The sequence below is a fragment of the Falco cherrug genome, chromosome 1 (assembly GCF_023634085.1).
Source record: "Falco cherrug isolate bFalChe1 chromosome 1, bFalChe1.pri, whole genome shotgun sequence".
Lineage (NCBI taxonomy): Eukaryota > Metazoa > Chordata > Aves > Falconiformes > Falconidae > Falco > Falco cherrug.
Window position 1 is genome coordinate 78,897,652 of NC_073697.1, and position 24,636 is coordinate 78,922,287.

General features: G+C 39.6%; 1 protein-coding gene across 3 annotated transcripts; it reads right to left on the bottom strand.

Annotated features, from left to right (window-relative positions):
• Positions 1-1,620: 1,620 nt before the first annotated feature.
• MAP9 (microtubule associated protein 9) lies at positions 1,621-22,890 on the bottom strand. Of its 3 annotated transcripts, XR_008730630.1 has the most exons (12): positions 22,706-22,890; positions 21,699-21,795; positions 20,012-20,428; positions 15,356-15,609; positions 14,469-14,524; positions 13,773-13,938; positions 12,635-12,724; positions 11,800-11,961; positions 11,179-11,324; positions 10,329-10,461; positions 4,829-5,638; positions 1,621-4,065 (listed from the first exon to the last, which is right to left on the bottom strand). XR_008730630.1 is itself a non-coding variant. In XM_055700638.1 (11 exons), exons 1-11 carry the CDS (start codon positions 22,748-22,750, stop codon positions 5,516-5,518), a joined length of 1,512 nt encoding a protein of 503 aa, XP_055556613.1. In that variant the 5' UTR covers positions 22,751-22,890; the 3' UTR covers positions 1,621-5,515. The 3 variants fall into 3 exon arrangements, 2 of the variants coding, with proteins under 2 accessions (XP_055556613.1, XP_055556612.1); XM_055700638.1 differs by having other exon boundaries at positions 1,621-5,638; positions 20,189-20,428; XM_055700637.1 differs by having other exon boundaries at positions 1,621-5,638.
• Between the last annotated feature and the right edge of the window lie 1,746 nt (positions 22,891-24,636).

Sequence of the window (24,636 nt, forward strand, 5' to 3'; positions counted from 1 at the left end):
TTGGGACTTGAGCTCACTTGTTGCATGGTTACAGGGATGCACCAGCCCGGGCTGCGACAGCTGATGGCCCTGTGGCTGCCAAGGCTCGAGATTATGAACCTGAATTCAATCCCGTAAGGAGTAAGCACGATAAATAGCAGAACCACACCCTTGGCCTTCAGGAGAGAAGATAACAGCTTGTTCAGGGATCTGTTTGGGTGGATCTCACAGAAGACTGCTCTGGAGGCAGAGGGACCCAGGGGAGCTGGTTGACCTTCAAGAACATCCCTGTCAGAGCACAGGAACTGCCCGTTCTGACGTGTGGGTGTTGAGCAAGTGGGGCGCTCCTGCCTGCTGTCACACCGTAGGCAAGCACAGCGCTGGTGGAGAGTACTGGCCACCCAGGAGCAGCACAGGGACATCACCTGAGCGAACATGGAAGGATTTAGCAGAGCCAAAGCTCGGTAGGAGTCAAAGCTCATACGGGATTTGAGGGGGAAGAAGAGGGGCTGCGTAAGTACAGTGAGAGTGAAAGAAAAAGGCGGTCCTGCTGCTTGGGGGGTCAGAGGACTTAGTGACACAGCGCATGGAAAAGGCAAAGGTACGTAATGCCTTTTTTGTGGGGGATGCCCCCCCCCCCCCCTTTTTTTTTTCTTTTAAACTGGTGGTCAATCCTCAGCCACTGAAGCACTGAAGAGGAAGGCAGATGAGGGGAGCACTTCAGCTCAGTGGACGTGGCCAAGCCCATGAAGCCAAGCACGGTGTTTCTGAGGGAGCTGGAGAAGAAGGCTGATGGGAACCTTTAAGTTCAACAAAGACAAAGTCAGTCTAGGGCCAAATAACCCCATGCAACTGTACTGGCTGAGCCCCAACAAGCCAGAAAGCAGCTTTGCAGGAAAGGACCGAGGGGTACCAGGGGACAAGAAGCAGAAAATGTCAGCCACGGGCTCTTAAAGCAAAGAATGGCAGTGCCATTGTGGTTACATTAGCAAGAGTATATTCAGCAGGTTGATGGAAGCAATTGTTTTCTCCTCTATTTGGCACGTGTGAGGCTGCATCTTGAGGACGATGTCCAGTTTTGGGCTCCCCAGTGCAAGAAAGGTAAGGACATACTGGAGCAAGTCCAGTTCCTGACTTGCAGCCAAGGCTGCCACCAGCATTCAACACACAACTGGGTGAAACAGCAGCCCACGAAAAACAGAACAGGTAAGAAGATCTAGCCTTTTGTGAATATGAAAGAAAAAGAAGGTATGATTGAGAACAGCGTACAATCTTTCTTACCCAGAATGACAGAACGGGAACAGAAAATCAATCAACCTGCCCCTTTAGCGTAGTAATGGAACAACACAATGCCTGAATGAAATAATCTGGAAAAAAATGAGATACTGATCAACTTGGAAACCCCTGCATTCCTTAAGTACTTGCTTGCACTGTTGTGGCAGCAAGCAAAGTGAGTGTCAGTGACCTTGAGGAAATTGCTGTAGTGCCAAAAGCTCCTACTTCAGTGGGATACAGCTCCCTGTATATTTTTTGTTATATTAACGATGAAAGAGTAGCTTGTGCTTAAGGACACTGCCTAGTTCATTTACATGCATTTAAGCTTGAAGTAAAGATCCTAGGATCTGATGAAAACATCGAGGACATCATACCAAAATATACTTTATTTTACAAAATATTTTCCCTCTGTCATCAATAAACATATTAACAGGATTTATACAGATAAATGCACATTTTTATGAATTCATGTACTTATTCATATTTCTTAGCTCTGTTTTGTCTATGAAGTTTGCACTACACTGTAACATTTGAGTTTTTACAACGTAAAATTAGACAAAGCTCCCAAAATGTTGTTACAAAAGTTACACAGCTGTACTGTTTTTCCCTGTCTGCAGATTTTCAAGCACCTTTTTCTAATTGAAAAGTTGTGAATTTATGTGAGTGCTGGGTATATCACTTTTCTGGAAAATGTCACCAACCTCTTCCCACTGCTGTCAAAAATCTTCTGTCTAATAATCTAAAGCCTTAAAGCCAGTAAGGATGAACTCAGTTCAGGCACAGGCACACAACAAACCCTTTTCTAGCTCTGCCACTACCTCTAGCATAACTTTTCATCTGCATCCCTCAACTACAGGCCTGTCAGCACGGGGATCTTACTTGCTTTGGCTGGACACTGCAAAAATAAAAAGATCCAGACTATTTCCTTCTCACAGGCTGCAGGATTTGCCTCAGACTCTCCTGTTCTGATCATGACAGCCATGCAGTAAATTCTGCTCTCTGATACACATTAAATCTTTCCATGATATTATAGCTATAGTTTCTTAACACAGTAAACATGAATTCAAGGCTCCAAGTACTAGAAGCCTGGAGGACCAATGATGGAGGACTGTATTCCCACTCCAGCCTAAATGCCTGAATTAAATCAATATATTTTCCACAAAACATGAGTGACTCAATTTTGAGTTGGCAGTTCTGTTGCATTCTGCCTGTGCTGTAATTCTGCTGCCTCTCCTGTTGGTTTCTGTAATTTTATCCTAGCTCTTCGGTTGCCCACTGAAGCTTCTCTAGCTGGGTATCTTCTCAACTTCCTGAAAATTTCTGTCAACGGTGGATTCTTTCTCACTGGATGCCAATACTGTCGTTGCGGTACCACTGCTGCTGGAAAAAATGCCTGACCTGCCATGAGGTTAAGAGCCAGAGTTTATGAAAGCCCCGTATTCACTTGTCTGTGACATCTCTGCTACAGCCTGGCTTAAGTCAGAGAAAAATCTGGATTTGCTGGATCTCTGCAAAAAACCCTGATGTACAGGATTCCCTAAAGGGGCACTTCTGTGGTAATGCCATGCACTGCAGCGCTGCAGGGCAGCAAGCTCAGCACGGGTACTACCATGAAGAGAGCCTACAAGAAAACCCACGAGTGACCTAGGGACAGAGCCAGACGCCAGGGGCTCGGAGCTGGCCGCAGGCCTCGGGGTGCTTCTGAGAGCCCCCTCCTGCCCTCTCCCCTTCCTGACCAATGTCTTCCTGCTCCCAAATGAAAAAAGATGAGCTGAGCATGAACCTATATGAACACTGCCCTACCCAGAAGTTTAGCATTTGAGAGATGACTCTTGGCATAAATCTGTGTCTCACAGACAGGGCAAAAAGGTTACTGTTGCCATTAAGGTCCCCTGGAAGGCATCAAGTGTGCATTACCTGCAGGCTATACAATCACAGGATGGGTGTCCCTGGCTTCTCTACAAACTCTTCAGTGGGACAAAAACTGTTCCAGCCACATTTCTGGGTGAGCAGCCCAGGGACAGAAGGCTAGAAACAAGTCAAAAGAATAAAAGCCAGGTCCAGTACAATTGCCTTTTGAGGAAGAAACAGAACTTAAAGAAAGGGGCAGGACCAGACGAGGCCTGCTCAAACATGGCAATACACAACAGGGCTACCACGAACAAAGTGCACGAAAGGCAACTGAAGTTGAGATTTGCAATGTAAAATACCAGGCAATACATGTAAACCTCATTCTGCACTATAAATACTTCATAATCTAGAAGCTGTGTCAAATCCACAACCATTCCTCACAACGGATCAAATCTGATCTGTCAGATGATCTGGCTGTACACGTAGTCCAGCACAACTACTAGTGAAACCTCACCTTTATCCTCAAGGTTAGCAAGTACTTCTTGACACTGACAACAGATCATATGCAACAGAAATATTGTACATTTCACAAGCCTTCCTCTATACTTATTAATAGAAATTAGGTTAATGATGGTAACTACGACGCTACCTACTGTTCCAACAAATGTATCTTACCTTTTTGCTTTCTAGCACCTACTTCGGCCTGCCATAAACATTGTAAAAGGTCTAAATTAGGAATTCACTGAACTTGAGTTCTTACTAACAATAATGAACAGGCCCATATTCAACAATGAGACAGAACAGATATCCCTTCTGATTTCACCTTTACATACATGCCAGCAATAAATGTCATCTGTACAGCATTCTGGTAGTAGAAACAGGGCCAAATTAAATCCTCAGTAGCTCTCACTAAAACATGAAAAAACAAGCAAGAAACATCAGGAAACTAAAGAAATTCACCTGGTTGCTGGTCTTGTAACCTTGCTTTCTGAGGAGATGTCCCAGTGATACATGCAATGCAGAATTAATGACTTGCTTGGTGATTTACGAACAGGACTCGAGTGAAAAAGGCAAGTCTACTCAAAATGCTCCCCTTGACTTCCCAAGGAGGCTGTCAGTCCAAACAGAAGTAAGAACCTCATTTGAGGAAAATACATATAGAATTTAAAGATCTGGGGTTTTTTTGTTTGTTTGTTTTTCCTCTTCTTCTTTGGTGATGCTGTTTTTTTGAATACACACTTGAGGAACAGATTTGATTTGGAACGATTATTAAAATTCAGATAAGAAAATACAAACCTAAGTAACAGCTTGAGTTTAGACAGTAGGAAAAGCAAGAGATTTGAAGATCTCTAAAGACACGTAGTCTTGTCATTGTTTCCAAAACAGTGAGGCAAATAGCCATGAAAAAACAGAAGACATTTCAATAATTTACTCCAGCGACTAACTCACTGGCCATGATGAAGACAGGGAAGGGTTTACCTGATCATGTAAAAACAACCACAGAAGCCTTTAAGTTAAGTTCCAAAACAAAAAACTTTTCAGTGTCTAAGGCTGCCTCATAGGAGTACCACTGTTCCGCCCTTGCAGTTTCTAGGTAAGATTTTGTGGGAACTGCAAAACATGCCTCTAAAACCACTGTTTCCTGTAGGAAGCAAGAAATCTATGGAATGTATGTAAAGACCTGAAATAGAATTAACAGCTACAGCCTTACCTAGTCCTAGACCATTTTATCTTACAATGATTTCAGTTTAATTCTTTTGTACCATCACATAGCTGACTGTTTTTGGCCCCATGAAACCCTGTTTCTGTTTGATGTGTTTTTAATTTAAAAGCTATTTTTGTATTATGTAACTTAACATAATCTAAGAATTATATTATGCTCTCTGTAGCACGTATGAAAATGATGTCCCTCTACCATATTGCTTAACCTTTTGTCTTCTTTCTATCCCCAGAAGATAGCCAACAACTCCTTGCCCATCATCCCCGCACTCCCATCCATTACAAAGCATTTCTTCCAGACTTAACTCCCCAGCCATGTGGCCTTGTAACTTAAAAATAACCATTCTGCTACTTAGTGGGTGGAAAAAAAAATCAGAGTTCAGCCTTACATACCCTGAATATGCACTTTCACCAGAAAGGAACAAAGTGACAGGATTTAATAGAAGGAAGTTAAATGTGGGATTACAAAAACTGGTACATTTTCTAAAGCAACGGAAAGGGACAACTGATCTATTTAAACTGCAGAGATCAAATAAACCAAAAAGAAAGGATGCAACACCTATAATCTCACATATACATCTGTAATATATAAAAAACCACTGTAATGAGTCAGTGAAAATCAGCTGTTGAAATAATGACTAGCCATCGTCAGAAATTTGTAGATCATCTTTTCTCAGAGGCAACAGACTGCTCAGTAATTCCTTGAATATGTGACTTTGCCAGGTGGACTCCAGGGAGAAAGCACTTTGACCTCATGGACAGCCTGCAACTTCTTTTGCTTCTTCTCAAGCTGCTCCCTCATCTCTTTCTTTTCCTGGGAATAAAAACATGTGTCAAAAAAAAACCAAACAAAAAAACCCCATAAAAAATCAGCTCCACAAACAGCCAAGTTGAAGTCGTTGTCATAACTTTCCATTTTACACAAAAAAGGTAACATACAATGGAGATTTGCCTTTTGGGACTTAGCCCATCCCTTTTAGGGATTCGGGTCACACACACTGCACCATGCAACGCAAGAGGCTGCACATTTGATGTCATTTACAATTAAAGTGACTGTATCGAGGTTGTGCCGATTTTGTGCACTATCTAAACAGAAAGCCCAACAGACGGCCTAGTGTATTAGGGACTGTATTTGTCTTGCATATAATTAGTCTCATCTTAATTAAGTTTTTTCTTTAAGAGATATGTTGTTCTTATTACTCCAGACTACTGATGCATCTTTGAAACTTTCTGTACTTACTGAATTACACTTGCTATGTATTAGAACAAACTGGGAATTAAAAAAATTAATTATAAACAAGTATCTATTTAACTTATAAACACTGCAAGGTTCTGATAATATTTTCTATTGCTTCAAACAGCAATGGGTAATTAGGATGATGAAGGATAAGCAAGATACTTGCAATATTCTTTTTGTGCCCGATTAGTGATTTCCAAAAGACCTGTCATTCAAAAACTAATTTGCGATTATTTACAATTATTTTTGAATTTTTATACTGTTCTGTGCTATATAAAATAAATACTCTTTGCAAAGATCACTGCCATTTCACCACTGTGAGGGCCAGCTTCTAAGGGTGCATCTGCATTACCAATTTAGTGCACTGAAGAGTTCTTTATAGGTGCAAATTTTCCTTGTATCATATTTTTACAAAAATTTAGTCATATTCTACAAATCATAGAATCTGAATTTGACATTCAAAGACACATGAGGGCAGATAATTAAAACCTCATTAAAAATAGGACTTACCATAGTATTATTGGCAATTATTTGAAAAATTGTGTGTTATAAAGAAATGTACATATTTTATATTTATGAAGCACTCTTCACTGAATACATGTTGCATAACAGACATGTATGAAAAACGCAACCCAAAGATAAAGCATACAACCACCCAGGAAGGGAATGACAGTTGCTTTGGATTTTTTAATCATGTCTCAGTTTTGAATGTTTGGGTTTGAAGACCCAATTTTCATGAATGAATCGCAGTGCCAAGCAAAGAGTCTGGAGTTAATTTAACTGGGTTTTAAAAGATTAAATTTGACATGAAGATTTACTGGCTTCATCCCTGTCTTCAACACACCCAAAGCTTTTTATGTTCTAGCCCTAACCACAGTTCACATTCTCACAAGACATAACTGATACAAATCTCCCCTAAAATAATAAATAAGATGTTATTTGCACTAACAGGAGAAGAGTAACAGAAACAGTGAAAGATTAAATCAATAACTGTAGCATGTCACACACTAGATCAACTTGATTATGTGGCTTAATTTCTCTGTGGAAGTTTCCTACTCAGCCTAGTAAGATGAACACATTTTTCACCTACCAAATTCTGGGAAGATCACATTCTTTAGCAGTAGGGCTGCCACATAATCGAATTCTAGATAGTACAGAAGTCTTACAACATTTAAGAGGAGTAACAATAACAGCCTTATTTCTAACACATTGCAATGCCAGGAGATTAAAATTCCAATATAGAAAGTATTTTCAGATAGATGTTATTAAACCACATGAAATGAATAACCCATGTCAGCTGTTTCTAACCCAGAAAAGCAACAAATCCACAAGACTTATGCAGTACATAATTTCCTGATGTTTTTAAACAGCTTTAGAATGCCAAAAATAGGTGTTAATCATGCTCAGCCACAAGGTAAAACTTCAAACTTCTTCTAGGGCCTTTAACAATAAATACTATGTTGATCTTCGAGAATATTTTGAGAGCAGCCTTACTTCTCAATAAGTCATATTACGTAATGTTTACCACATAAAATGGAGAACGTAACACATCTGGGATACTCACTTTTCTCTACAGAAAACAGGTTTCAAGATTACTGTTTCAAAAATAATGGAAACTAAACTGATCTGTTGCTATAAACTTTCTACATGATTCTTCTCCACATTCTACTCCTCAGAACAGGTGCATGCCAATAACACGTGCCAGACACTGGTATTATGTATATAAGCAAACGACCACTTATCAAGCAAAACATCTAGATTGTCTTGAAGAGTACCTGATGAGTAGCAAGAAGCAAATACTATGAAAGAATTAAAACAATTAGAAGCTTAAATTTCCTCAGCAATACAAAAGTATCTCAGCTCAAGATTATCCTTTTAATGTTAGTATTTTGCAAGTGTTAACATCCTTTCTCAGGGCATTTATTTTCATGCTTAAAAAGTAATCTTCTCTATGCATTTAAGATTATCTAACACTCACACAAGGACTTGTAGAAGAGTAAGTAAGTAACAGAATTTCCATTAACATAAAACCAGAATGCTTCCTGTATTTTAGAAGAAGTACAAAGAGTTTTTTATGTCTGTTTTACCCATGCATTATGGTCAACACCTGGTTTAGGAAAGCTGAGGATGAACTTACACATTTCTGTTGAATGTTAATGAAAACATATTAGAATAATTCCCACTATATTACTCTTATTACCCTTCAAACAAAAATTGTCTTATTTGAAATAATATACTTAAAAAGCTTTCACAATTCTGCCTACCTGTAGGCAGATATCATCTCAGTTGATAATACATTGACAACTTTATAGGCATTTCTCTCCTGCAGTTCACTGAAGGTGTGTATTTTCATTATTACTATACAAAGTGTGATAAAATTCTGACCAAACATGAGGAAAGAGCCACTGCCCAATGTGCTTTCTCAAATAAAGGTGTGTTAGCTGCAAAACCCAACCCAATTTCTGTAAGTAAAGATGTGAAGACTGGGCATGAGACACATCAGTCAACACTTGCACATAGACACTGAAAATGAAGTAATTCTGTAGGTACCTCTGCTAACCAATTCAGCACTCACTGCACCCTCCAACATCTGCTTATTTTTTGAACTGCTCCTCTCATGTAGGCACAGGTACATCCATTTAGATCTGGTCATTCCTCCAACCACTCAAATTTATATCAATAATCCCACTGAAGTAATGATGTCCAGAATTTATACACAATTTGAACAGAGGAGCCTGTGCTAGGCAGCATATTTTGTTCCCCAAAATATGGCATCATTTTTTTAACCTTCATACAGAGTCCAAGCCAGCAAGGAAGTCCAGTGTACAATGAAAGGTAACATTCACGCTTTGGTACAACTATGCTAACTGAGGACAGTCGCAATAAGAGGAGCATACTGGGACAGAGCATTACCTACTACTCAAAGCATAGTACTTCTTTCCTTAGGAACTAGGAATATTGAGTAAGCAAGAAATAATCTAAGATTGGATGTTTATCATTTGACAAAACTGGGCTGGAAATCACTTGATAAAGGGGACCAGAGAAAACACTTCTTACCAATGATTACAGAAATCAGAGGTATTCCAACAGGGGACCAGGTCAAAGATGATCTTAAAAGACTTAAACAAAAGACTGAAACGGTTGGAAAATGGAAGGGAAAATATGTAAGCTCCTGCTGTTTTTCACATAACTGCATATTTCTGAGTTAGCCAAGTAAAGGATGATTGTCCTTTTAAAATGCCCCATACCCATACATTTATTTGCCTGCCTCAGTTCTCACCTATGCCCAAACAGCCCCCCCCCCCAAAAAAAAAAAACAACAAAAAAACAGAAAGCCCACTCAAGACTCTGGAAAAGATTTTTAAAGCTATTGGCAGTACAAACCAATCCCTGTAAGGACCTTAAGCCAGCTGAGTTGTATGATTCCATTCTTATCAATGGCAACAGTGACTGTATATACAGGACACATGTCAGAAATCTCAAGGAAGAGACAACACAAGAAACATTCTCAAACTAAGAAAACGTTGAAAGTCAGGATGATGAACGACGGTATCATTCACAGGGTGAGGACAAAAAACTGCAGATTTTTCTTTAACTAGTAAGTCAAACATATTTCAGAAAAGAATATATATGCTAAGAATATTAGTGCTCTCTCCCTTCTAGTTTGTCTTTCAGTTGCAAGGGAAAAAAAAACACCACACCCTGCTTTGCTGCTGGGACTAGAATACTAGATTAGTTTACTGTTTAACAACTGTGACTAAAGTACACTGTTGTAGGAAAAATATAAGTGGGAGCATCAGAGTTCCACCCTTTCTAGTAAATGAAAATAATCTCAAACCTCATTAACAAGTTCTTTTATCGGTTTTAAGGTGTACAAGTCTCTACTTTGAATGCTTCCTTGAATGGATCTGTGCTTACTGTGGCAGGTGGATGCCGCTTGACTTTTCAGGTTTTGTGCTGTGGTGAGTTGACCGTTCAGATACAGTTGCTCCTGACACGGAATGTCAAAACATGAAGACTAACTATGAAATCAAAACTCTATGACATGCAGGTAGGGAGAATATATTTGCCATGTATGCGAAATAACAAACCCACCACATGTTATCATTTTAGTCAAGAATTTTGGAGATTAGCTAAGGAATGCTGCCATCATCTGGCCTCTCTCATTACAGCATGAAAAATCACGAGTATTACAATACAGAAGTGTTCACACTCATTACTGCGTTAATCTTTTGGGTTTTGACAAAAAGAAAAAAAAAGTAAATACCAGCCATCGTTCATATTCCTCCATAGCCTTTTTATTCTTTTCTTCCTTCTTTGCTTGTTGTATTTCTTGCTTTCTTCTCTCTAGGATTTCTTTTACTTTCTTCTGTTTAATATATTCTTCCTTTTTTTCTTTCCTGTAGAGTGAGAGGGAAGAACAGGAGATCATCATGTAACAGACTAAATGCTGCATCCATGACTGAGTAACAAAACTGAGTCAAAAGAGATTTTTATGCATTTAATAAAATATTGAAAAGCTATTTTTAAAATCTTCAAAGTCCATCTTCATATATTATATCACCAAGGTATAAATGAACCTGCTATTCTATATACTATGGCATCACCTTTTCTGTACTACCTTCTCCCTTATTTGGTATCATATAAAAAAATAGATTCAAAACTGCTGTGGGTAATAGTTAATCGCACATGGTCTGTGAAAAACTCCTGGCTTGTAAAACTTATAAAGAATTTCTCCAGCAAACACATGTAGTTGGCTTCTGAATACATCTACATTCATACACTGTGTTCCACAAAATGTTAAGATAAAGATTTACCTTCCTTCCTATGGCTTAGTAATGAAGCAGAAGATTAATCACATTAAGACATTACACTACTCAATGAATCTTCCTTCTCAGTTGCAGTATCTCTACCTGGCTTAGTCAGTAGCCTTTTGGGGAATCACTAAACTGAAAGAAGCGGTACAGCTTCCTCATTGTTATACTTGTTCTCCACTGAGACTGAAGACTCTGATCCCAAGCATGCCACTGTCTCCCAATTAAAAGCACATCAAGCACCCACAGAAGACCTCTTGCATTTGGGAAACTACAGTATTCCAAACCCCAGTGGAATAGTACCATTTTTCAACTGCTGACACGCTGTCTCTCCTCTTCTCTGCAACCAGCTCCTCCTCTTTCTTCTTCTTGATTCTTTCAGACTGTTCTTCCTTTCTTCTTTGCTCTCTTAAATATTCCACTTTTCTTTCCTTCCATTTTTCGAATGCCTAAGGAAAACCACAGAATCATTAGAAAACTTACCCCTCACCTTTCTGTCAATACTCCACTTGCTTATTGTGGAGTATACAAAAATTATTGTATTATTATTTTCTGTAAGCTCTACACATTCCAATTTTTGATTATTTACTTGTAGTATTGCTCAAAAGTAGGTACCACTACACCTAAAAAAAAAAAGAATTATTTTTCCCAGTAAGTAATAGTTCATTGACAATGTATTTATACTGAGTTTATTTTACAGTTAATAGAATCCAAACATGGAGCAATGCCTGTTTGTGTGCAAATGCAAACATGACATACTCCCAACAGAACAGAATCTAATCTAAGCTTTCTTCAAAAATTAACCACGTTTAGATTTTAGCATCTTGTTTGTTTCCATCTCTTGCTGAATTAATCAAAATTATTCTCAACAATCTCCTGAACCATACCTGATCCACACACATTTATGTACATATTTTACATCACCTTCTGTGCTTCCTCTGTTTTCTCCTTTTTCTGTTCTGCTGCTTTCTTTGTCTGAAGTTCCTCAAGCTTCTTTTTTTCACTTAACATTTTTGCTTCTATTCTTTTCTTTTTTTTCCAGGCTTCAAAAGATGCAATCGCTTCCTCTCTTTTATCAGCTTCTTTCTGGATTGAAAATGAAAGTTACATTTAAATACACTTAAATATAAAACTACAATTGAAATAGTATGTTATAAACTCACCATCAAATGTAGGATTAGATGGAGCAATAAAGAAATGGGAATTTATTTGCAGACAACATTCCAATATTCAAAAGTAAATTTGATCTATAGAAAGTGGTTTTCTTCTGTGCTCATTTTTAATTTAACTTAGTCGAATAAGACAAACTACTCTTGCAAAATATATGTAGAGGAATACAAAACACATGTTAAATGCTCAGAAGTGAAATGTTAAATACTTAAAAGCCAAATCTAAGGATTGTGTATGGTACTATTCAAAATACAATCCTCAGTAGGTAAGCACCTCTTGAGACAGGGAGCAAACTCATTTTCTAACACCCGAAGGGTTAAGCATCCCAAGCTGTTTATAAACAAACCTGAAAATTAATTTAAGAAGCACACTTTTAGCATTCCTAACGTAAATGTGTAGGGAAGCATCAGCCATACACCCCTTAGAGCAACCATAACAAGTGGGACATGCCATTTACTGCTTCAACCCACCTCCCACTATTTGGGGAAAACCAGGTGCCTTAGAAGGGTGATGTAATTAGGCAGAAAGCATAGGTAAGCATACTTCAAAGAAGTATAGTTTGTCTTTTCAAACAAGAATGTAAACAAACCTTTTCAGTATTGTTCCTCAGATTTTCAGCTTTCTTCTTTTCAAGTCTCTTTAATTCCAGTAGAAAGGCCTTTTTCTTTTCCAACCAATTCTGTAAGAATCATTAAAAGTTTTATACTTTTAGTCTTTTTAAGGTACATCTATAAAAGTTCTGTTAAAACAACTAAGTATTATTGGAGCAGCACCAATATAATGACCACCAAAATTACTCTTAATTCCTCCATGTGCTACTTACCCCTGATCAAAGAAGTCTAAGGTTCTAAAATCATAGCTAGAAAATATGAAAAAGCTTAACAATCTTTCTTTAAAAAAATATTAAAAAACCACCACAAAAATCTAAGCATTAAAAGAATTAAGAAGTTTATTACTTTTATTTATTTATTGTCTTTCTTGCAAATACCTAATACCTGTAATTAAAAAGAATAAAATCCAACTGGGAAGAGTGAGACTTCAGGCATCCATAAAGTGTTAGGAGCCATTTGCAGAATTGAGCTTAAATTTTCAGGGTTTAACTATGTAATTGGTATGCTGCTTAGAGATACAAGTGTCCTAAATGAATCTTATTTTACCTTTAAAAATTATGAAGACAATATAAATATGGACTTGAGGTTCTAAATTTTGTTCTAGAACCATAACAAGCATGAAACTCACATACCAATATGAACAGCACCTGTTAATAGTAAGTTTTTCTCACACAGACGAGTAGCAAAAATCTGTTTGAATCCACAAACTGATCATTATGAATTTCTACACAGAATCCACATTCTGGAGAGAACATGAGATGACTTCTCACTTTTCCTGAACGTCAACTGAATAGAACGTATCAGGAAAAGAAACTTTAAACTATGGCCTTACTTATGTTAAGGCAGAAGCAGAAATAAAGAAATACACATGCCTGGAAACAGTATGACACTATGAATTATGAACCACAGTATGTCCCTCTCACCTACCTTTTTAGCCTGTAATTTGATGACAAGGCACAGCGAACAGAATGAAAGGATTATTACACATGTAAGCATATGCAAGGAATATACTCAGAAATACTGATTTCAAGAAAATAAAAGATGTTGACTCCCATAACAGGACTTTTATATGCATAGGTTTTTTTGTTGGTTCTTTTGTTTGTTGTTAAGCTCTACCTGGAAAACAGCTGCTCGTAAACTATCTCCTTTGTCAAATTCTGTATTGTTCTTCTGCACACTTTTATCTTCCAACACCTTTAACGTTCCGAGATAATGAGATGAAACAGGTGCAGCTGATGGAACAGCTTTCACCTTTTTCTTTAAGGGCACTGGAGAGAGAGACCTATAAAAGTACCAAGACACAAACATATGAATGATCATTCCACTTGTTTTAGCTGATACCATGTACTGTTCCTTTTATTTCAGCGTATACCAAAAGTTACTGTGATTCTGGTTTTATATGCGCCTGCCTGGGGAAAGGAGGAAGAAGCCCATTTTCCTCTGAGGGCTTTATTATTGCCAAAACAAGCCACTACACAACATACCCAGCCCAAGAAGGTTTAGAAATTTCTTACAACTTTCATCTACAAAACAACTTAAAACCTCTAAATACATCAAGGACCTGGATTCATCGGTGGATCCAGTAGCACAAACTCATCATAGACACTGCAAAAAGACTTGGAGTCTGATCTGATATAACCCTGAGCAAGGGTTACAATAACATGCCACATCTACTGAACTGTTTTCCACAGATGGTCAGAGGTTGTCAACAGTGAAGACAATGCTGACAGAAAACAAGAGTGAAGCAGCACTGTCAGGGTGCTTACATGCATTTTACACTGCAGACTGTGATACACAGCATCTTTCTCTTACCTGTCAGATAAAGCTTTCTGGTTTTGTAGAACTCCTTCCTTCGTTTCACTTAGTTTCTAAGAAACACAGAGGAAAAGTAGAATTATAAGAGTCTCTCAAGCAACAGAACTGGATCAGGATGAAACAGGCTTTTACAAGCTAACAAGGATGTTGGGAGTTGGACTCAATGGTCCTTATGGGTCCCTTCCAACTCAAAGCGTTCTATGACTCTATGTTAGAAAATACGCCTGAAAGCCACTCCAATAGAGAAGGGGTACAGGACAGGGTAAGAAAGTAAAAACCCAAACCGACAAACCAAACCAACAAACTTTCAGAATGCCTCTATCTTTTTGGAACGGCAGCTAGAAATGTGTCTTTGTATTATGTGAAAATATAGTCTACGGTTTAGAAATACAAAGGAATAAAAAGAACCCAGCTCAGCAGTGGGTTTCCCTGTTGTTGTATCAATACTCTTTTAAGTATTTTTAATATTTAGCTGTAACCATTACATATATCTACATCTTTTCTTTCTTATGATAAAGCATAAAATGCTTTGCATCTTATCCATTATTCAAGTCACACCATGGATTCCATCCTCTGCCAGCATACACTGCTCATTCCAATTCAGCTAACCTCACAACAGAGATTTGACATTTCCCCTTGGGTAAGGGTATTTCCTTAAAACTGGAAAATATAAATTTCAATACCTTTATCTGGTTTAAATGATTTGTGTAAAAGGTATTCCCTACATCTTCCTCAAAACTGTACAGAATTTCTAAGAGCCTCAACTGTAGAAGCCAGAGAACTGGCCGTTTTACAAACGGAGTTCTACGCATTTAAGGTACCAACAGTAACTACAAAACTTTTCACTGTGCTTCTAGGACACTAAAATTGCATATAAATAATACCTTGACAGAGTCCTTTGAAGTGTTCTTTGCCTCTCCATTCTCAGACTGATCATTCACTGATACCTCCTGTATTGTATCAGTTATTATTTGTCCTTCCACTATCTTCACCATTTCATCTGAACTGCCATCTGTTGACTTCTCCAATTTCTTTGTTTTCTTATATACTGTGGGTGTCATTACTTCCGTCACAGAAGGGGATTTTCTACTATTGTCCTCCAGTTTCAAGTCACTGGTGTTGATCTTCTGATCTTGATCTAACAGGAGAAAAAAAAAAAAAAAATCGAGATGAACAAGATTTTCATTGTTTTTTGAGTATTGTTATTTCTGTACTAAAACCATCTGTTTATGAAACATATTACTAAATTTGATATAACAGAATGTATTTTCTGTATACTTCCTTCTAAAGAACTATAGGCACTAATGACGAGAGTATTCACTTGTACTGTATTTAAACCTAAGACTGGAGTAGCAACTGAAGTTGTATCAAATGTTATGTGTGAGAGCATGACAAAGGCAAAACTTCCCATCTGCTTTACCACCCGAACATGATTCTAGTGCAGAAAGCAAAAGCCAAAGCCATTGCAGTCACAGCAAGAGTTCTTCTGACATCTAACAAACTACTAATGAAGCCTTTACAACAATTTGGGTAACAAAAACTACTTTAACTGTGTGGTATTTTTCAGGGGTGTGGGAAACACAAGGAAGTAATAGAAAGATTCTGCAGTGGGGATTTAAAGAAAACTTCACCTCAATTTAAATGTGTGCCTAAATTGTCATTTATTAAAACACTACGTTAACAAGTTTTTAAAAAAAATATCAGATCTGAACTGCCATTAATGCAGTATCTAAATTTGTAAAAGACACAAACTATACAAAGCCACGGTAAATTCCCAAATATAAAAGAAATAAAATTTGTGGATGAGAGATTAACTCCAAGTTACCTGAAGAAAGGAAAATCAGTGCTGGCAATCGAAAAAATTTAACCTAGACTTACAATGATGTTAAGTTCGAGGTGACAAGGAGAACTCTGAATTTATACAAACCATTTTCTATTCTCTGTTGATATGCAATCTTTCATATTTTACTTTACACTTACTAGACAGTACAACTGTGTATAAACTGTAGGCATCAGCAACTGTACATCTCTAAGTTGCAGCATGTAGTGCACAGGATACAGACGACAGCAGATTTACCATAAGCACTGCGTAGCATGAACTTCACGGAACTTTTGCCTCTGTTTGCAAAACACCTTCAAAATATAACCCCATGGTCAGCTGAGTACTGACACATAAAACCTGTAATTGTTATTGTAGTTTCTTTCTTGACAGTTCAAGCTATACAAGTTCAATCAGTCTGCTTGGAATTCCCGTATCTATGCACTTCAGCATTACATTTAAACAATCTTTTCCAATCCCTTTTTCCTCCACTTTTGTTGAAGACTCCATATGGTTGCTTCTGTGTCCTCCTTTGTCCTGACAACACCACCTGTATTATTCTCTTCCACTTACACTGTCCCTGCACTTAGAGAATCTTCCCATTCCAGTACACTGATGCTCACATCCTTTTCCCCATACAAACTCTCCTCAGACATTGTTTCATAAATGATGCTTAAAAACATCAAGCTATACCAAACAAGTTTTCTAATCTAAGGTATCAATAAAATATAAAAAAGAACTGAAACTGAACACAGATCTAAGCAGAACTTTTATTTACTACTCAGTACATTGCTCAAGTTTTCAACTTCTGTTCACCTTTCCATCCTAAATCCTTCAAGCCAAGTACTACCTTTTATCTCATTAGGCTGCAGCGTATAGACATTACATAGGCCATACAGACAGCATTCTTCTTGCTGCATCTGACAGTCTATGTTACTACCATCCTGCACACAGCAAATTACACCCCAGCATGATTCTCTTAGCAAATTAAAAAAAGTGTCTAACAGCACATTCCAGTGTTTTTCAACCTGGGGTCCATGGATTTTTCCTAACCAGTCTGAAAAAGGGGACTCAGAAAGGTACATCCAATGGATACTGCTGAGAAGCCCATAGATTTGGTACATCTCAAGGGGTCTGCACATCCCCCAAGGCCTGTTAAGAGATTCACAAATCCAAAAAGATAGAAAAGCACTACTCAGTTTGTATTAAACCTTGTGGGGGAAATTGCAGGAAGAAGCAAAAGGTTTACCCTAGTTATATTGACTGTAAAAGAGGAAATCAAAGTTATTTGTCTCAAAGATGCTTAGACAATGATCTTACAATGATCATGCACTTGACATAAGTCTAAGTACAAAATCTAAATTCTCAAACTTTAACCTGTTCCTCTGCATTCCTGAGATGCCTCTAGGCCAAAAGTCTCAATACCTGGGGATGATACTGTACTTGGACATAACTGCAAGAAGAAGGCTGGGCCATTCTCAAAACTGAACAGGAGACACAAGACATGAGAAAGATACTGAGAGCAGAAAAGAAATTAAGAATGCCACCAACTTTAAGAAGCCTTGTACTAGACCATTAGATATTACTAAGATATAAATGGTAACGTTTTATTATAGTTTCGGTTACATCTAGTTAAAAGATATTTTAGTCTGGAACAGTATTTTGTCAAGATAGATTCAACCAACTATTTGCAGTTAAATGATCCATTTAAATAATAGCACGGCTTTCTTAACACAGTGAGGCCCTACACAAAAAGCTATGTAAAGAGTTACAGCCACTTTTTCAGAGTTTAATGAAAGTTTTAAAAGCTTCTAACTATCTCTACATACACAACCTATGAACTTTTTTTCCTCATTTATCATCATCTCTGTATATATTGAAACTACACTCAATTTTGCAATCAGAGAGACAGACGAGTTTTCATAAATGTAGAATACAGCATATATCTTACACAGCACTGTTGTAGGAAAACCTTTTTGCTATTCTGCTTGTCCAGGTACCTACTAGCAAAGACATGAAAGGAAGACTGCTTCTTTGCAGGGTGCAGAACAGAACAACCCTGGGTCAGAGGAGACATCATGAGAAACGCAGTCGAAAGCGAGGGCTTTCAGTGTATTTCTAGCTTCTTCAGTGATGTCTCTGTTCCCCCGCTAAGGCAGTCACTGGACAGCAGAACTGCCATGCAAACATTTTTTAAGAGATTTCTATTCTCTGGCTCTTCACCTTTCTCCGGTTTAGCAATCGTATCTTCTTCACGTTTTCCTCCTCCTGCCCTGCCACCAACCAGATCAAGCCACATCAATGGCTTTCTACCTGCTTTTTTCTTTAGGTATGCTGACCCACATTTCTGTACATTGCCATGGAAGCATTTCTTATTCAGTCCTAGTTCATGCAGATCTACTGCAGGAAATGGGAGAATCACGTTGATCCTGCACACTCAGCTGCATAAAGTTTGATTATAAAACCAGTATGAGTTTGAGAGAGCTAAGAGGTCACAACAATATTCCTGCAAGTGCACCAACAGTTTCTCCATGCAGTAAATCACAAGAAAAAAAAAAAATCAAAGGAGCAGAAAAAGCTGATTAATCTCTGGACAGTCATTTCCTCTGTTAGACAGAGATCTATTTATCTAAATAAAAAAATTTACAGTGGTTAACTACTGAAGACAACAGGGTAGTATCACTGTACTACTTAGATTCACATGAAGAAAAGGAGTACTTCAACTTTTTTCTGCCAGTCTAAAACAACACTGGCATACTTGCCAGAAAAGAGGCATCTGCAGTGCCTAGCTGCACATTCAAATATTCAGCACTTTTGTGCCATCATGTGGAAAGAAAAAAAAAAGGAGCTTATATCACTAACCATGTTCTACCAATTTCAAAGTTGTATTCTTCCACCACAGGTAACGACCAGCCATAAATTTCTCTCAGGACAAACTCTTCTCATATTAGGAAGCAGATAAAAAATATGAAGTCTTTTTAAAGTTGGAAAAGCACATACACTCAATTAGCAGAATTCCAAGTTCTGCTTTGCATATTGAAGATGAATTAGCTATTCTTATACTGAAACATTAAAGTTCCGGGCTTTTATGTGTTTGACTACACATCCAAAGTGATTCAGTATCTTCAAAGATATTTTTTTAAAAACCAAAATTTGAACTTTGTGATGATGAGAAGTCTACCATTTGTAAATGTTTTGGTTACAGCTCATTTTCTAACATTCTGTTACATTACCGCATCATATCTCAGCATCACGATTTCAACATAGTATTTGTGAACACTCTGGTCCAGCTTCACTGGTCACAGAGAAAGGCTGACTATTTAAGGCCCTTGCCATTAAGGGGTGCATGTATGCAGCAGACACTGTGTGAATATGGCTTTCTGTGCTGTGCACGTGCAGCAGAGGGAACTCTGTAGCCCTCCTGCATGATCCATGGACATGCACTGATGGGGAGCTGGACTAGAAGTACCCCAACGGCTGTTTTTCATCTCCTGAAAGGAAAAAGCAAATAGGAACCGCCTGCTACTTGGCCCACACTGGTTCCGTTTACCCCAGGCAACTGGAGGTTATTAAAACACGTATTTTTAGAAGAATACCAAATAAATTCCCTGCAAGCCAAAGCAGCTGATACTTAACAAGGAAACAACCCAAATTACAACACTTTAAAATACTGTAATATGACTAAGCAAGTAGCAGCAACATTCAAATGCTTCCTTCTCACCTGATGCCAAAGCATTTCTTGGTTTGTGCACCTGTGGCTTTGGTATTGGTTTGTTTTCCTCTTGATTTCTTTTTTTCTGTAGTTCATGAATAGGCGAGTCATTACAGTGGTCACTTTCACTATTATCACACGGTACTTCAGCAGATGAACATTCTTCATCACTTTTTCTGTCATCACCTTTGTTTTGACTTCCCAAACATTCTTCTTCACCATCCTTTCCGTCATCCCGTATGTTTCCACTTTCTAAAAGCATTACTTGCTGAAGCTTCTTTTCATGAAAGGATAAAGTCAAGTCAGCAGCTTCGTTTTCCAAATCTGCTTTTTGTGAAGCATCATCATCAGAGAGAGGACTCTCAACAGCAACTGACTTCTTAGTGCTCTCAGCGCCTGAGTCACTTCCATTTTCTTCCCCAATACCTGAAAATAGCACATCATCAACTTCCATTTGAGACAAGTGGGAAAAAAAAGGGACACAGAAACTCTGTCTTCTATAGTTTAGAAGTATTTTTCATATAACACTCTCCTGACTTAAGTCTCTGAGCATTTATCTTTCTGTACCTCTGATCGTTGCAAAACAACGGAACCGAGTTCTTATTCTACTTCCTTTCCTGTCATGTCTCTCCATGGACCCAATCTGAAGAAAATACTTCTAATATTCACTGGTTAATTCTTACCTGTCATGCAATTTAAAACCCTTCTAAAAAAACTATGTCTCCAGTGCCATAAGAAGTGGAAGCAAGTCAACAACAACAAAGCTAGGCATGTTTGGTTACTAAAACCCATCCTTTCTATTCTCTTCACTTCTGTCACATCTGAGATCTACTAGAAGACACTCAAAGGTGGTATCTGCTCCAAAGCAAAGGTTCGCCTGTTTAACAAAAATATTTTAATCTTCCTGTAGCCTATTTCCAACTGACTTAATTTCAGAGTTGAAATGCTTGAGGAAGATGACAAATGAATGTTGTGATAGTTGGGTAATATATTTAATGCAGGAGGAGCTTTTTTCTAAATCTTATCAGCAAAGGAAAATTAAAGCATCCCACAAACTTCTAAAAGATGTTTCAGATATGAATAAAAACAAGACACTGAGGAAGTCCTTTTAAAAATACATGATGATATTTAAGATTCCTATTTCCCTTAACATGCAGCACCATATCAGAAGAGCCATGTGGCCAATCTTGTTAGACTAAACATAAACATTACCAAATATCAAATGCATCCTGGCCCAAGAAAAACATCCAGATCAAATCTGTTCCTGGTTTGTATTTTGCATATGCTGCCAAGCAGGCATGTGCTGCAGTGTCCTGCAGCCCTTACTTGCTGGCCGTTCAGACTGGGAAAACAGCAAGACAACAACAAAGCTTCCTCTCCGCCAGTGTCCACTTCCATTGACAGTACTGTGCTCTGCTGTCTCATCCAGATGTAAACAATATGGCTAAGGAGTAAAAACAGGCACCACAAATGTAGGAAACAGCAGAGACTGCATCTGCTTTAGCAGGTTGGCACCACCCCTTATTTCACAGGGAATTCTGCTCCTAACGTGGAAGAGGAGGACTAAGTGATTTCAAAGGTGTGAAATATGAAATCTTGGAACATTAAATCATATTGACTCCCAAAGATTTTGTGTGATCTAGTAATGAGTTAAGAAAGGAAAGAACACGAGGAAAAGTATTTAATTCTGTCTTACTGTTTAACATGCCATCTTCGTCACTCTCAAAGTCATCTGAGTATTCAGCTGCTTGCTCTCTTGCTGCATGAGCAGAAATTGCTTCTCGTCGCTCAGCCTGAAATGGTTTCGCAAATAACTTTTACACAGAAGGGAAGATTCACTTCAGCAAGTTCGTGACTAATTCCCCCCTCCAACACGTAAGTAAACCTGAGCAACAGATTAACCCATTTATTTGAAAATTATGGTGAAGGGTAAGTAAAATAGAGCATTTCACTCTACCATCGTACCCCCATTTCTTCTGTGTTAAGAAAACCACCCTCCATGTATTAATTTATATTTCTTCTTCAGAAGAAACGTATCTTGCAGCTCCCTTTTCCATTGTTGGCAATAAGGACACTGGATCATCCTGTGCCACTTTTTGCCACTTTGGTATGTTTTGATGGGCAGGAGTGCAGGGCGCGGGTCTGCCCTGCCATGGTGCGTGGCAGAGGGGGCGAGCCGGGCCGGGCCGGGCCTCCTGCACGACAAGAACCCCACGCAGGTGGCAGGTCCAAAACCAAGGAGGAACTTCAAATCAGCCAGTGCAGGTCTTACGGACACTGCTGCAGGCCGCCACAGACACACCACGCTTACACGGGTTCACAAAGCAACTGGCTTTAGTGACAAGATTAAAATTACGTGAATAAATGCAGCACTATCTCCGGACTCGGGGCCCTGAGCCGCACACCGCCGACGGCTGCAGGGCGGCTTGTTGCAGACGGGCGTTACGCTCCCCCCGCGGCCCTGCTGCCGGCCTGGGGGCGGCCGGTCCTTCAGCCGGAGCCGCCCTCACAGGCCGCTCGGGCCCCGGGAAGCCCGGCCTGCCCCTGGTAGCGCCACTGCCGCCCAGCTCTCCACGGGGGCGGCTCCTAGCCCAGCGCGGCGGGTGCCCGCGGCCCCGTTTCCATTGCGACAGCACGTCGGCTGTTTGCGCCGTTGGCCGTAACAGCGAATGCCGCTGCTCCCGCCCGCGGCCGGCCGCTCACCTGCAGGGCGCTGCGCCGCCGCCGCCCGCCGCCTTCCCCCGACATGGCGGCTGCCTCCCGCTCCCGCCCGGCGGCCGGCCCTCCGCCGGTCCCGGGAGCCGCGGCACCCCGCTGCCCGTCGCCTGGCAACGCGGCCCCGCAGGCCTGACCGGATGAAGGGCGGGCGTTGGCGGCCCGCGAGGGGCAGGCGGGGCGGCTCCGCCTTCGGGCCGCGGCTGCGGGCGGGCGCTGCGCCCGCGAGGTGTGCGGCGTGAGCTGCCGCCTCCCGCCCCCGCCCCACGGCCGGCGGCCGCCCGCCCGCCATTCTCCTCACGGCGCGCACAGGCGTTGGGGTGCGGCAGGCGACAACTGAGGCCCTGCTGAGCCGCTATCTTACCGGGGCCCGAGCCAGGCTTCACCTGAGCTTTGCAGAAGCCACCTGAAGTCTTCAAGACATATTTATGCCCACATCCTATATATAACCCACCTATATATATCCCACAAGATACATGTACACACATGCACACGCACGCACGCACTTGGGGCATGCCATGGCAGCAGAAGATGGGACTGACATAGGTTCTTCAACCCTGGGCTTAAAGTCGGCTAACTCCACAACTTCCCACATGGGATTTCAGTGCTGATGTAAACAATGCTTTTCACAAGGAACAAACTCATTTTAGTGCTTTCTGGAAGAACTAATAGCACCTGTGTGTTAATTTAAATGACATCTTAGAGATGAAGGAATGATATCGGCAGGGAAGTAAATCAGCCGGTGCTTGTGCCTCCTCATGCTCTGATTTTTATTTCCCAAAAAGGTGGTTGTTCAGTGTCCCCAGCTGACTAGACAGCTTGCCAAGCCATGCAGGTCCTTGCAGAGCTGGCTGTCCTAGAGGTCATCTGTCCACTGTAGGAGCAGCGATGGGCAACCAAACCCCAGGATGCTTCGGGAATACTGGTCTTGTACATCAAAGGAAAACTGGTGACTTCAGGACAATGTACAGATACAGATGTTTCTATTCTTTCTCCAGTTTAAATGCTTCTGATCACTCCTTTTCTAAAATGAGTGCTCCAGTTGTCTTAGTGATAATAAAGGACTTCTGACATGTGCTCTACTGGTGTTATATTTGCATATATTAATCTTTCCCCAAATGCTTTACATTTCCACATGTTGTGTGCAAAAAAATCTCACTGACAGAAACGGGGGAGACAGTATGTAGGACAGTGCCCAGATCCTGAGGACATGTTTGCCTCTTGTTTATTTATATAGAGTTATATTGCAAAAGCAGTGCTGTTACGTCAAAGGCCACAACGCACCTGGGGGAAAGGGGTCCTGAGTTTTAACAGGTAACCTTTGATTTAAACTAACACTTGGTTGTGAATTATTAGTTTCTATTTATGTATCATCTGTGAGCAACTCCTTGCTTTTTTTACTTGTATTTCTAAGACCAAATGGTGCTTGAGCTGCTGATTGTTCATGGCATTTGTTGAGAGTTATGCTTGACGCACAGTTTCCCCCTCTCTATTTTATTCATGTATGAAAGCCTTAAATTTGAATCTGTGCTATTCAGTCTCTCTGTGGAAGGTGAAATTGGACATATTTGTGTGGAATTTAAAAAGCAGTAGAGAAGAAACATGTATTCTTTCTCTGTAATAATGTTAGCAATTCCTGTTGAAGGCTAAATTATGTCCGTGTTACAAACAACTGAGATGCATATTTTATTAAATTCCAGAAGGTGGCAGCAAAATATTTTAAAATTTAAAAACTGGTTCATTTTATTTAAAATGTCCGCTTTATTCTACATTCTTTTACATTGCCACTGATGTAGATACAATTTTTTGAAAGGTGTGTTCATTTAGATCCCTTTTCCAGCCTTGCATATGCCATAGAGAAGGAAAAAGATTTGGTTTCAATTATTACGTTATTTACATGAGTAAGACGATGGGGCTTC

What these genes read in the sequence shown, in the direction of transcription:
- MAP9 (XM_055700637.1), bottom strand. Translation starts at nt 22,750, where the DNA reads ATGTCGGGGGAAGGCGGCGGGCGGCGGCGGCGCAGCGCCCTGCAG. An exon ending in TACGAGCAGCTGTTTTCCAG is followed by an intron (nt 12,725 to 13,772) that starts GTAGAGCTTAAC and finishes TGATTCTTACAG; the next exon opens with AATTGGTTGGAAAAGAAAAA. An exon ending in AAACAGAGGAAGCACAGAAG is followed by an intron (nt 11,325 to 11,799) that starts GTGATGTAAAAT and finishes GGTTTTCCTTAG; the next exon opens with GCATTCGAAAAATGGAAGGA.